This window comes from Pteropus medius, unplaced genomic scaffold (genome assembly GCF_902729225.1).
Source record: "Pteropus medius unplaced genomic scaffold, Ma_sr-lr_union100, whole genome shotgun sequence".
Taxonomy (NCBI): domain Eukaryota; kingdom Metazoa; phylum Chordata; class Mammalia; order Chiroptera; family Pteropodidae; genus Pteropus; species Pteropus medius.
Window position 1 is genome coordinate 37,372,567 of NW_024349800.1, and position 15,171 is coordinate 37,387,737.

Sequence of the window (15,171 nt, forward strand, 5' to 3'; positions counted from 1 at the left end):
ACACATCCATTGGGGCTGAGCCAGCATGCCTGACTTCCTCTCGCTCTCTGTGTTCCCTGACATGTGGAGGAGGAGCACAGTGAAATGATACAGTGCACGAAATAACTCAGAATAAAGCACAGTGAATGAAGCGACATCAGCTCATCCTCAGGAATATTTTGAGAAACTTGCGACAGTCTGAAGATCATGATTAAAATCCTGCATTTTAAAAAAGGAAGCACCTTTTGTGATCTCTTTCCCTTGTGTGAAAGGCCAAGACTGTGATTGGCTGTTTTTCCTTCCTGAATTTTTTAAGTCTGTCAGGCAATTAGCTGGGTGGGGCTCTGTAGAGCACACAAGTGCTGCTGAACAATATTAGCTGTGTGCTTCTTGTACCTCCTTTCTCCTGTTTGAGCAGCCTCATGGAGCGGCTGCAAATTTTATTTTCAAACACATAGCAGAGGTTTTAAGAAAAAGAAAATCAAATGAAGGTTTTACGTAAGATACCACAAAAATCAAAACTGCTTTGGCGGTTTAGGGGTCTAAAATGCAAATGAGAAAATTACCTCCTTCAATAATGTAAATGTAAGGTACACCAAAAAAATCCAAAGCAAATACATCTTCCTCTTTTCCTCTCAATTTCTAACGCCTGAACAAATCAGCTCGATTGCTAAAGTCGCCACAAATTATGCTTGCTGTCTTAGTTAAAGTACAGTTCAATTTTCATGAACTCTGTGTACATATTAGTAAAGCATAATCTAATATAATGGAGTTTGAACTGTAATAGCATAGTAGAAAAAAAAGAGATAGCTTTTATAATCCTAAATAAAAGGAAATAATGAAAATCTGATAGCTGTGTAGAGTGGGGCGATATAGGTAACTACTCCGCAATTAGGGTAGATACAATATTACGTGGTGTATACCTACATTATCAAACGCAAGAAAGGTAACAACGAAATGAAGTCGGAAGTTAATTTTTGTAAGCAATATCCACTATAATAAATATTAAATAATTTATTTTATACAGGCAAATTTTAATGGAAATACAGAACAAGAATGTTTGAAAATTATTATGAAACAAGCATTCTTATTGCCTCGAGTGGTCCACAAATTATAGGCTCCTTTAATGAAAAGTGACTATAAAAATCTATAGAAATAAAAAACCCCACTTAGTCATACCCCGTGAATTCCATATATTTCTACTTTTTCTTAATTACTTATCATGTGTATGGGGGCGGGGGACTTTTTTAATACCATGCTGCCTTTCTTTATATCAATTGTTACCCGGTCGGGAAAAAGGAATGAGCACAACAAACCCGTTTTCTATCTGAATAAGGATACTTCTGATGGCCTTTTCATTCCCATCAGTTAACAGAACTTCTTTGACATCTGCAGAAATAGCAACCTGGAAAAAAAAAAAAGGGAGCACAGCAAACAATGAGCAAATATGCTTGTCTGTGTGGAAGTGAAGACAGGAGTGACAAGCCTTCAGTATCATGCTTCCTCACCTATTTCTCTGTAACAATCTTCAATCTTTTTTCATTTTATGTCTGCATTATTTTAATCATTCAATCAAATCAGTCAATACTTTTATCATTCCATTTGCGGGAGCCTCTATCTTGCTATCATTCTGTTCGGTAATTGCATTGTGACAGCGGATGATGGTATTCTGAGAGGCTTTCATTTGTGGGCTTCTGTTTATCTAGTAGAGCCATCATACAAGGCTGTCACTCTGCCTTTCAGCTTGCTTCTGTCTGACTGCCTGATGCCCTTCATATAACTTTGCATTGCAGGCAGATGGCTTTGTGAGGGTAATTTTTTTGTGAGCTTTGACATGCTCGCACATTGGGCTGTAACCTCGACACATTGTGTAAGAGCGACAGGTTTGTCAAATGCCAATCAGTGTAACAATATGCTTTTATTTGTAGAGACATAAAAACTTGTCTAATGCACTGTGCTGCTACATAATATCTCCTGAATACATGACTCAGAACCCAGAGAATGGGGAACGACGTTCCTGAATGGCCAATCTAATTCAAAAGAATCTAATTACTGAGCGCTCTGGATCATGTTTGTTGGTGTAATAATGCAGGCAAAACATTAGCAGCTATATCATGGTGCTCCAACTGTGATTCGCCGGGCTATTCCTCTATCTTAGCAAATGGGACTATAATCTGAAAAAAAAAAAAAATGCTTTCGCTATGGCAAAGAAAGACTGTGCGAGGCCTGGAATGTCACAACAAGCGATATTGACTACACTGAGGTAAAATGTTTCTGCTCATCGAGGCAACCATAAAATCAATATGATCCGAAAGTAAGTCAATCTAGAAGGTCTCTCAAGACCCGGCAGCTTGACCGCAGCTGATGCTGTTGACGGTTCTCTGACCCAGCAGTTGGAGGCCCTGGAACATTTTTCCTTTTGTTCCTCCCTCTGAATGGGATTGGAATTGAGAAAAGACCTACCATGAGCCCAGCCAAGCATGTCATGCCACCCCCTAGCTCACACACAGCAAGGTCCCTGAAAGAGAGAAAAGAAATGGTAGAACCCATACAAATTAGATAAAAATGGTCAGAGAGATATATATGTTACAAGAACAAATTGCCATCTGCAGTAAGAACGGCGCTACCAGGAAGTTGTAGAGACATGACTAGGCTACCTCATGTCGTTTTGCGTTTTAAAAATAATTATGAAATAGAAAAGTCACAAAGCAGGCAAATCAGTGGGGGTTCCCTCATTAGTGTTCACTGCAACATTACCACCGCTGAGCTGAAAAATCTGAGAAGGTTCCCTTTTTTTCCCCTTGTCAATGGTGCTGTCTTTTAGAACTAAACTAGCTAGAGTAGCGAAAGATAATTGTTAGGAAAGGATAACACTGTTAATCCACATTCATTCCTTCAAAAACAGTTAGACAAGTAAATGAAGAATATATATGAGTGTGTATATACCTATATTATAGTCACATACACACAACACGCACACAAATAAATGCCATCTTGAATTTTAAAAAAATTCCAAAACAAACCGCAACATTTTAGAAAGCTGAACCACCCCCATAAAGGACAATTACACAAAGAGCATTTAGCAATTAACACTTAAATCACAACTGACCCCAACACAACACGGTGAATAAACAATGCAGGGACATAATATGGTTAAGCCAGCAAACCCAGGCTAAAGTAATGACTGGGGTCTGACTTTACTGCTCAAAAGTAAAGCGGCTCGGAGTTAAAGCTGACAATCTAATGTGGCACTCTGCACTTACCTTCCTCTTTGTGCCTAAATATCAGTCCTCAACGTGTGACATTCTCGCCCTGGCCCACTGCTCGCTGATTGGAGCTCCAGTCAAGCTTAAGCACAGCGAGATGAGCAAATGCCAGACTTCCAGGGCAGCCCTGCAGCCCAAATTCAGTACGGCCCTGCTCTTATTTTATATGTTTAGACTCTTAAGATTGTTTCTTCTTCCCAGATTGGGAAGTTTATTACCTCACCAGAAGGAAAAAAAGCAGCACTAAAAGGGAGGGAGAGGTGGAGAGAGAGGGAAGGGGAAGAGAAGAAGCCAAACAAGAACATTCATATTCAGAAATACACTTAATGAGTATTTAGTTGTTCAAAGCAATTATAGACTGGTTGGTAAATATGGACCCACAGAGCTTCAAAAAATACATATTATTGACCCAGTCTTGTAAGTACGTATTGTTAAAACGCACACCATGATCACTAATGGCTTGTCTGGAATCATAATGGGCTATTCAGGAAGTATATATTGGATGACTTTTATAAAATGAGATTTAAAATGAAAAACCTATATTTTCTCGGTCTACCAAACATCTTTAGAATTTTTAAATAAAAAGGGATTTTTATTTTTCCTGAATTCCATCCATGGGTTTGATCTATAATGCACTGACAGTTGAAAACATTTATTTCCGTAGCATAAATCTGTAATAGTAATTTATGTTTTATAAATACATGCTGTTAAGTATATAAAATACCTTTAAAACCAGGGGGTGGAATGGAATCTTTAAATAATAACTGTGAGGTATTTATTTACCAAATATTCTGTACTGAATTCCTTAGCAGAAGTTTAAAGACTGTCTTTATTTTTTTTTTGTTTTGTTTTGTTTTTTTGACCTTCACAATCAGTAAGGATTGATTGGAGCTTCACTTTTGTTTCCCCCAAATCAAAGTGAAATAAAAAGCCTTGAGTGGAAATCAAAAGCCTTTGACATATAGCAAAAAGCTTGCTGTGCAATATTAGTACCCAAAGGCAATTCAGATTTTTTTCAGAAGCAACATGTTTTCACCATGAACTTTTTTTCCTTTCTGTTTTCTCTTTTCCCTCCCTCCTTCTCCATCCGTCTCCCATCCATCCTTCCTTCCTTCCTTCCTTCTTCCTTCCTTTTCCTTCCTTCCTTCCTTCCTTCCTTCCTTCCTTTCTTATATTTTTGAATAATTTAATTTAAAGAATGTAATCATGGCAATCATTAATGTAAGATACAATACCCATAATGGACTTAAAAAAAAATGTATTTTCAGCTTTGTACCTGAATACATCATTGTGCTTGAGGCAGTAGTAAGCCAAAACCTCTTCAGCCGGCCAGATGCCTGGAAAACACAAGAGGACAGACTTTTTTATTATAGAAGTCTTTCCTGTTATCATTCTTTATAGACACTCTCTTAAGAAATGCCTTTTAAAAATAACATTCAGTACAAGCTATTTCATCTTGAATCAAACTTAACATAATTATTACTAGTAATGTATCACATGAGTTTCTTTTTTTGTTGATTTTATAATGTAGAGATTTATAGCCCTTTTTCCCCCAAAATAGCAAAATATCCTAAATATAGTTTACCAAATCGCAATCACAACAAAACAGCAAAAACGATAACAAACAAATTACAAATATCAAAGTTAAATTTAATGATATTTCGGGTAGATCTTAATCTTGTACACATGAACCTTTTTTTCAGCCAATTCATAAGCATCAGTTGAAGGCCAACTGTATACACAACCCACATTAGGCAAAATTAAATGGAAAAATTACTTACGGGAGCAAATAAAATCACAGAAGTCATTATACTTTTTTTGTTTGATTCCATATTAATGTTTTTAAATATGTACAATTATTCCCTTTCTTCAATTAACAAAAATAGAACTGGAGTATAAAATTAAGAAATTTAAATTTCACCAATTTTGGCACATCTTTAAATTTTACAATAACCCTACCCAGTAAATTCCAGGGATGGGCATCTTCTAAAATCATCATCTGTAAATCATTTTTTAGAAAGCTTACATAGTCTTCATGAATGAATATGAATTGCTTAAAGAGGAGACGAACATGTTAGGAAATTATAGTTTCTAGTGGTTATCAGAGGACGGCAGGGTTATGTGTTTTTAATTTTTTCTTTATCTTTTTTATACTTCTCAAAATGTTTATAATGAATAGGTATCACTCTTATTATCAGAATAAACTATAGCCTTATAAAAATTAGGTTTTCCCCAAGCGATCGAACTCAAAGACCGGGCAGGGCACCAGGCATCCTGCATTGAGGCTGAGAAGGCCACGGAGTCCTAGGAAAGAGCGGGAATGTTTGCTGTCTTAGCTCTAGGCCCTCTCCTAATGGGTCTTGATGCAAAATTGAAACACCAAACAAGACTTAATTTTTTTCCTCTCATAGGCATCTCTAGCTTCAAGGAGTAAGAAATCTAAACATTTCAGAGGAGATGTCAAAAAAAAAATGGTAAATAAAATCTTGCAAGTCAATATATGAACAGCAAAGATGACTCCATAGATCATTTGCTTCAGGAAAGTCCTGTCAGGTGTATTCACTAGCTCAGCCTCCATGCCATTTCTGGGAGAAATGACAGATTGGAGGAGAAACAAAGTAAACCAGCAAGAAATGGTTAGGGTTATAGTTAGGAAGAAAGTCAGCGAGGCAGTGGAGTGTGGCAGTTAAGATCAGAGGGACTCTGGAACCAGACTCTTCGGGCTTCAGTCCCAGCATTCCCTGGCTGAGTAACTTTGGATAGGTCACTTAATCTCTCTGTGCCTCAGATTCCTCATCTGTAAAATAACATTATTGTATCATCAACTTCACAGGATTGTTGTGAGGATTAAATGAGCAACATACACAAAATATATTTAGAACAGTTCCTAACTCATAACGAGCTCAAAGAAAAAGAAAGTGCACTGTTATTGTTAAAGTTGTTCTTATGCGAAGGGACAGAGAAGAGAGGGAGAGAGAATATGTGAACCCCAAACCATTATCCATAACCAGAACAGATAGAGAACCTTTGTGACCTACTCATGAGCTTTGGCATGTCCCCAATGTCTCGATACCTGGCATACCTCCACAAGGAACTCTATAAAGACTAAAGAACATAATAAAATTCTCTGAAGGAAGAGCCCCAAACAGTGTTCTACATCAAGTGGATATAATCAGCACAATAATGAATTTCTTTATGCCTTTAGTAGATGGTTTTGAAGTTTAAAAGAGTAATGATAGGGAAGGGTATTTAACTAAAATTCAAGCTTTGCTTAAGTATAAAAATGTGACTTCTCAATGCATAATCTCTTAAAATAGTTTTATAATTTTCTCAAAAAATTATAGAGGTTGATTTTTAACTAAATTAAATACAAAAAAATACAAAGCACAAAGTTAAAAAATGACCTAAAATTCTACTGCTAGTATATAATCACTGTTAACATTTCGGACATCATTTCAAAAAAAATCTCTCTAGGCATAAAGATATTTTATACAAATGGGATCTTATCAAGCAGGTACTCAATAACCCGATTTTGCCCCAATCAATATGTGATAGATATCTTCCCATGACAATAAAACTATGATATACCTGCATCATTATTTTAAATGACTGCCTAAATATTCTGTCTGCATCATAATATATTTAATCAGTTTCTTCTTGACATACATTTAAGTTAGTTTCTCAGTTTTCGATGTTATGAGATTATGAACAGTGGTACAATAAAGACACATCCTCCCCGCCCCCCCCCCTCCGCCAACATATGATTTTTCTCCTTAGGTCAAACACCCAGAAATGGGAAATCTGGTCAAAAGTTAAGTACATTTCACATTCTGATATATCAAATTGTCCTACAACGATTTTGTACCAAACTACATCCCTAATAAGAGTGTTTATCTCCTCAAAGCCTTGCCAAGATAGGGTTTTAACAACCTATTTTATTTTTACTAATCTGCTAAATTTTAAAAGCTATCTCAGTGCAAACCAAGACTACAATGAGATAGCACTTCACATCCTCTAAAATGGCTATAATAAAAAAGGGAGAAATAACAAATGTTGGCAAGGATATGGAGAAATTATGTAAAACGGTGCACCCACTTTGGAAAACAGTCTAGCAAAAGTTAAATCCCACAAAAAGTTAAACATAGAATTCTACAAAAAGTTAAATGTAGAATTACCATATGACCAGCAAATTCACTCTTAGGTATATATCCAGAAGAAAACATGTCCACACAAAAACTTGTATATGAATGTTTATTGCAGCATTATTCACAATAGCCAAAAAGTGGAGACAACCCAAATGTCCATCAAATGTACATCAACTAATGAATGGATAAACAAAATGTGGTATGCCCATGCAATGGATTATTATTTGTCAATAAAATCAAGTATCGATGCATGTTACAACAAGCATGGAACACGAAAACATTATGCTAAGTGAAAAAAGCCAGACACAAAGCACCACGCGTTGTATGTTTCCATTCATATGAAATGTCCAGAGTAGGCGAATCTGTAGAGATGGAGTAGAGAGTGGTGGTTTTAGGGCTGGGATGGTTGAAAGTAAATGAGGACTGACTGCTAATGGGTATGAAGTTTCTTTTAGAGGTGAAGACATATTCTAAAATTGATTGTTGCACAATTCTGTGAATGTACTAAAAATTACTGGGTGATATAGAAGGGTCTTTTAAAAGAAGATTGTATTTTTAAAGAATTTATACATATACATGATTTAAAGAGCCACTGAGTTCTATGAGAATGATTAAGACAAACGGCCGTACCCAGCCCCATTCCCGTCTTTCTCCTTCATCAGAAACTACTACTTGCAATTCTTTTAGTTGACTTTTCTGGTAATTACTTCTATATTTCTACATAATGTTTGTATTTTTACTTTTTGACTTTTTCAATATTAAGCAAAATCTGTGGAGGATAAGCATTTTTTTTTTTTTTGCTTTGATTTCTATTCCTCTCCCCAAACCACACATACTATGCTCCTTATCCACTCACCACCACCATCTTCCTAGTATAAATACATTATAATTTTGGTAAGATCACTATTCATTTCAATTTTATTTGGACCACAAAAGAAAAGTGAGCCATGTATAGTAAACTATGATTGCTTTTTCTCTCACCTGTAATATTTCTTCCTCTGGAGCTTATAATTTTCTTTTTTTCCCCCTCAATTGCTAAGATTTTTATTCGGTCTCAGTATCTAGTTGTTAATTTCTCCTCTCAATGCATTCATTCACATTGAGTATTCTAGCAGTCTCATGAGGCCATCTCTCCTGATGCCTCTCAGCGGCCTTAGTCTGGACCGAATGCCCTCTGTGCTCGAGGCAGAGCTGATATTCGGAAATGAATCTTCACTATAACTCCAAGCTTCCTTTTGCCCTTCTCCTGTATTCCATCTCATGTTTCCTCTTTCTTTCGTCTTCCTTTCTTGGTTTGCTTCCTCATTTTAGTGCAAAACATTCTCCAGTAATTTCTTAAGAAAAAGTGAGTACTTGGATGTTGGATCGCCTGAATTCATCTTCTAATTTTCTTATCTTTTTTTTTTTCCCCGATTTCTACCTCATTGTTTTTGCTTTCTTGGAAATTTCCTCAACTTTATCTTCCAATCCTTTTATTGTTCTTTTCATTTATGCTATTGCTGATGGTAGTTCTCTGAATATTTCTCTTTTAGAGCAACTTATTCCCGTTTTATGAGTGAAATATTTTTTCAATTATTTGAAAATATTAATTATAGTCTGTTTTAAGTTTTCTTATCTTTACATGGTCTGTTTTCTTCATGTTGCTTTTTTTTCTGTTTATTGGTTTTGGTACCTGTCACATTAAAAGCTTTCTTCAGCTATCTGGTAATTCTTTGTTGTTTGCTTACATATAATTGTAGAAAGATTGAAAAAAAAAAAAAGCTGATTGGAGGTGAAGAGGGCTGAGTGTGTGTGGGTGGTGTGTGGGTGGAGAGGCTTAGCATTCAGTCTGCAAATGTTCACCTAACTCCTCCACTCTGCTTTTGGTACTCTCTTATTTCCACTGTTTCTGGTCTCCCCCAACCCCAAAACCCTCAGTTTAACCCTCTCCGGAGATTAAACATCCTCTTCTGTTTGGAGTACAGAAGGGGAAGTTACTGCTTCTCAAACAACTTTCAATTAATTCTCCTTACTTTAGCTCCCATTCAACTCCTGCTTTTAGAATGACCTGGTGCTACCAATTCCCGAGCCTTTCAAGGTTTCAGAAGTATGAACTGGGTGGGTTCTCAACTTTCTCAGCTGCTGGCTTTCTCATATCTGCTCAGTCGATGACTTCTCATCCATTTGCTTCCCCGCTCTCAAAATTATATTGTCTCCCTCATTCTATCATCCTTGTGGGTTTATGTCTTAAAAATATCTCGTTACAGTGGTTTAGTGAGGTTTCTAGAAGTAATTAATTTTAATGCATTGTTCAATCTCCAAATTTACCTCAAATCCAGACATGTGTCGTCTTTTGAATGTAATTGTTTGTGGGATAATTCTGGAATCCAAGACACACAATAACTATCCTTATCTCTCACAAGGTACATCTTAGCATAAATCCTTTAAGCTTTGAGTAGTAGGATTTCCATACACTTTCCGAAAGAACAGTGACTGGCAGGGCTTCATGGAACAGAGAGAAACTCTTTGGAAAAGTGATGAGAACAATTTTTAGGAGAAAATACAAGCCAAGGACACTAATGGCGAGGTTTTTTATGCTCAAGATTTTTATACTCCATTAACAATATTGTAAAGCTCTGTCAATCAATTACAGGCATTTCCGCTATATTCTTGACATCACCCAATGAAGCAGAGCAGAATGCCCAAAGCGGCATTTAGAGTAGCTAAGTATTGATCCCCCCCAAAAGCATCAAAAAATATTTTAATTAATGTTTTATTCTAGATAATGGTTTATTCTAAAACACATGTCATGAATTAGGACATTTGCTTAAAATTTATTCAGAGGCATGTAGTTTCCTATTCCTTAGTGCTTTCTGTATATATCAAATTAGTTTAACTCGCAAGAGAAAAGGCTTCCTTTATCCACTGGGTTTCTATAAAAGCATTAGCTAAATAAGAGCTCTATTTGGAAGAAGGAAAATACTATGTTATACTTGGGTTTCCACGGTCATTTGGTCTCATTCGTTTTCTTTCGAACAAAGGGCTGGTTCCCTGCAGGTGCTTCTGTTAGACTTCAGAAAGCTCATAGCTGGCCAACACTAAAATATGAAAAGTGAGCTGTATGTGTAGCAATGACGAGGGGGAAAGTTGGTAATATGATCTATTTAATGTATGTAACCACTTTTTTGTCGTTTTTGTAATAGCTAGTTTAGAATTATTTTAAATGCCGAGTTTTGTGGTTAATCTGGAAACAAACGACACATTCACTATTAATTGAAGGCTGAACAAATCCTCGAGTTAATTAATATTAGATAATTTAATATCTATTAAACCTCCTCTTCTTTTGGGAACATAGAAGGGGAATTTGCACTTATAATTAGATAACTTAGTATCTAATTAAATTAGATATTAAGAGACATGCGTCTCTAGCTAAGCATGGGTCCTTTTAGATCACTTGCATTTGAGAGCTTTTTTTCCTTCCCCATAGTTCATTTTAGAGGAAGTCCAGAGACTTTGACAGACAGCATCCAACAAGATGCTCTGCTGACCCCCTCTTCTCACCGTAACACTTATGTGCCCCATGATGACAGCACACCCAACTCTCACAGCAGAGAGATGTTTTTCCTGTGATCAGCTGATGTCTACCCAAACAAAAGCTTTCTTTACCCTCCTTCAAACTAAATGACCACATCCATCAAGCAGGAGTCAGCAGTAAGAACTTTCTCAAATCTGAGACTCAAATGGAGAAGCCAGCACATCCTTAGCTAAGCCATTGCTCTTCTAGAAGAAGAAATGCACTGGTGGATGTTAGTAAAATGAAAAGCTGCTTGTGCTGGAATGGATAGGCAAAGCTTTTGGACTGTTTTCAGTGTTTCCGCTCTGTCTCCTTTTCCTTAAACATTTCTGCTTTGTCACTGATATTTCAACCCAGAATGGAAATCTGCATGGGGACTACAGGATGCTCCATAAGTTTGTATTTGGGCATCTACTGTTTCCGGCTCTGTGGATCAGTAGAGGATGAGACAGCATGGTCACTAAAGCTTTAGTCTAGTTAGAGAAGGAGACATTAAATAATTACGCAAATAATGTGCCTACCTATAATTGTAATAAATGCTATATAGGAAAAATAGAGGGTGCTTCTAAGACCTTACCATAGGGGACCTGACCTGGTTGGAGGGGAGGTTGGGAGGAGTCCAACAGGGAAGACTGCCCTGTAGAAATAGCATGTAAGCTGAGACCCAGAGGACGAAGAGCCAAGTGGAGTAGGAAGTGGGGAAGAAAGGTGGAGGGAATGACGCATAGAAGGGGAGCTCCATGAAATGAAGCTTTGAAGAAGAGAAGAGTTTGATTTCTAGGGCTGAAAATAGAGTCCACAGCGCTGTAGAATAAATGAGAAAGGGAGAGAGTAGCACAAGACGAGACTGGAGGGGTAGTCAGGGGCCAGATTAACAGGCCCAAAGGCCATGTTAAAATTTTTAAACTGCACCTTAAAATAAGTGATACCTTTTAAGTAGCAGAGAGGTCAGATCAGATTTACATTTTGGAAGATAAGTCTGGCTACTCTAAAGAAAATAGATTGAAAAGGGGCAAGAGGAGACAAGGGAAACTAGGTGGGAGGCTACTACGATGACCTAGGTGAGCACTGATGGTGGCTTGGGTGATGGTTAATGGAGATGAAGAAGAGTGGAAAGATTTGAGCTATATTTAGAAGGTACATTGACAAGACTTATTAGTTAATTAGACGAAGGGGGTGGTAAGAAAGAGAGAAGTGTCAAATATGACTTAGGTTTATGTCATGAATAAGTGGGTGGGTGACGTATAGCAGATATACATAGGATTTTCCTTTAATTTCATATGAATGGCAAAGGCTGCAAAAAGATATAACTAGGCTCTAATTCTGGCTCTGCCACTATCAATCTGTGTGATCCTGGGAGGTAATTTTGCCTTTCTGAGCTTCAGTACCCTCATCTGCAAAATACTAGGCTCGAGTTAGATTATATCTAGGAAGCCTTCAAGCTATAAAAAGCTGTGATAAAGAACTAGATCACATGCTCTGGAATTAGACAGAGTTCGACCTGAATACTGGCTCTTATAGTTGCATGACCTTGGCAAACTACTTAAACTTTTTATGCCTCATTCATTCATTCATTCATTCACTCATTCATAACACACAATTATGGACAGCCAAGCCTGTTCTAGGAACTGGGGATACAGCAGTGAATAAAACAGAGCCCTTGCCTAAATAACTTTAATAGGGGCAATAGATAATCAACTAGGTAATTTCAGATAGTGATTAATTAAACAGGGAAATAACTATTAGGGGTGATACTTTAGCCAGCATTGTTGGGTAATGCCTCAGTTCTCTCACTTGTTAAGTACCAGTAATAAAAGTAATTACAGCATTGTTGAGAGAATGAAATGAGCTAATTTATATAAGGAACTTAGAACAGTGCCTGGCACACAATAAATTTTTTATGCTAGCTATCGTTGCTGCTGTTGTCATTGTTATTATTTTGACACTTTTCTATCCAGGAATTTTATCAACCTTGATTATATTTTTATGATGCTTTCAGGGAGATTATTATTCCCAATTGGTAACCCATAAAATCAAACCAAAACTTAACCTTGGAAAAATCTGCCCAGCTATAGGAACTTTGAAAATTGATCCTAAACAAGAATTACATATATAGAGACGATACTTGTTTTATACTTGTCCTTCTACTCTGACCCATTAACAGAATTGCTCTGAACAATAAAGTATTAAGTGTAGGCCTCCCTATGTCTTTGGAGCCAGATCACAAAGAATCCTGGTACAGGTGCGACATTCTAACATTTGTTGAATGCTGACTACTGCCCAGGCCCTATGAGGTAGATGAGGATATCAAGGCACTGAGAGGTTAAGAAACTTTCCCTTAAATTAGGCAGATATTTTGTCACAGAGTTGCAATTTGAACCCACGTAATCTGACTCCGGAGCTGTTAGTCTTAATCTCTAGATTGCTAAACATTAGATTGTAAAAGCAAAGGTCTAAATAAATTGTTTTGCAATTGTGTTTCTTCTCCTGTTCTTGGAGAAGCCAACTGAACCGAAAGAAGGACAGACAGTGAGCTTGTGGAAGGAGGGGAAGTGAAGGGGCATAAAAAATTACCCAAGTATTTCAACAATCAACTCTTCTGGACTACAAAATGGGTCAGTTTATGGATGTGGATTATAAATATACTATAATTTAAAACTTCAATTTTAAATCAGATACCTATTAATGTGATGATGATCATGAGGTAAGAGAAAGATGAAAGGAGTCCCAGCTCCATCCTGACGATCAGGCAAGGAGAAGATTCTCCTCAGAGAGCATTCCCCAGAGGCCCACGTCTGATGGTCGGTTTTAGAACAGAGACGCTAGGAAAGCAACTAAGAGACAGATGAGAAATGTTGACAGAACTAGGAAGACGCTGAAGCACCACTGAGAAAAAGGAATATGCTGCACCCACAGCCACAGCCACAGCTTCAGCAGCTCATACGGTGAAGACATGAACTTGGAAGATAGCTCTGAGACTTAACAGTTTTGTGACCTTAGCAAGACACTTAAACTCTCCTTAACATCAACTCTTATCTGGAAGTAATAGTGCAGCTACTCCATAAGTATAGACGTGAAGATTAAGTGAATTAGAAGAGTACCAAGTAAGTATAGTTAGGGTTAATTGTGGTTATCATTATTATTAGCATTACTTATTGAACATTTACTATTTGGCAAACACTGGGCTGTGTACTTTTTGTTGATTTTCTCATTTAAAACTTAAAACAACCCCATAGGGTATGTATTGTCATTATGGCCCCAAAGCACAGGGAGCTTAAATGACATAGCCAGGATTTGAGCCCACACACTCAACCTCTAGAGCCTTGTCTCTTGATCACTAAACTGTATTGTCCCAAACCTGGTGGCTGGTTCTGGAAATAAGAGAACTACTTTCTAGTTCTCATGACTCTGTCAATAACTAATTTTTGGACTGGACAAATCATATTTGGGCTCTAGCTTCAAGAATAAAATGAAAGGGTAGAATTCACTTCTGAGGCTTCTTCCGACTCTAAATGCAATGGCTATAGATTATTATATTCGTGTATTTTCAAATGAAAGCAACACAGTTGCCAGTGGGCTGTAGCTCGTGACATTTTAAAGAAATTAGGAATAGTTAAAATATTTTATTTGTACTATAATCTCAAATTTAAATCCCTACCAGGAGATATTTTAGATAGGATTTAAAAAGTTCTTAGAAGTCAAGTCTCCATAACACTTCTATTTTAATCGAATCAAAACTGCCTGTGTTAATTAAATCTCACAGCTTCAGAAAAACTGCTCTACATCTATACAGTCTAGTTGTGATAGCTTTTTATTTAGTTAATGTAGCATATCAATAACAGACAACTTCCTCAAATACAATTTTCCTCTCTAATATTAAGCACAATTCTCAGCTATATCTTGTATTTTTTCCTCATATTTCTTCCTCCTTAGCATAACGAACTACCTTTGGGCAGAAGAAATTTCCCTGAGGTTTCAAAGCACAGGTAGGGCATCTCCCAATTGGAGCTCCCAATTGGAGATGAGAAAATGCTCCATTCCCATTGGTCAGAGAGGATGTCAGGAAGTGAGAACAGTCATTTCTAGGAAAGATGTACCCAGAAAATCAGATCATAGAGCTCCTGGCAGGGGGCATTTCCCCAGAAATGTAGCACAGCCTTCACACAGTGAAGAAAGAAGAAGAAGAAGAAAGAAGAAGAGGAAGAAAGAAGTAAGAGGAGGAGGAGGA

The 15,171-nt window shown here is 37.0% G+C and overlaps 1 protein-coding gene across 1 annotated transcript in view; it reads right to left on the reverse strand.

Moving 5' to 3' along the window:
* CAMKMT (calmodulin-lysine N-methyltransferase) overlaps nucleotides 1-15,171 on the reverse strand; it is a 339,386-nt gene that overhangs the window by 41,128 nt on the left and 283,087 nt on the right. The window contains exons 4-6 of the mRNA XM_039887277.1: nucleotides 4,522-4,582; nucleotides 2,443-2,497; nucleotides 1,321-1,384 (exon numbers count right to left, since the gene is read on the reverse strand). Of these exons, the coding sequence (XP_039743211.1) occupies nucleotides 1,321-1,384; nucleotides 2,443-2,497; nucleotides 4,522-4,582 (180 nt within the window). The remainder of the gene's footprint in view (nucleotides 1-1,320; nucleotides 1,385-2,442; nucleotides 2,498-4,521; nucleotides 4,583-15,171) is intronic.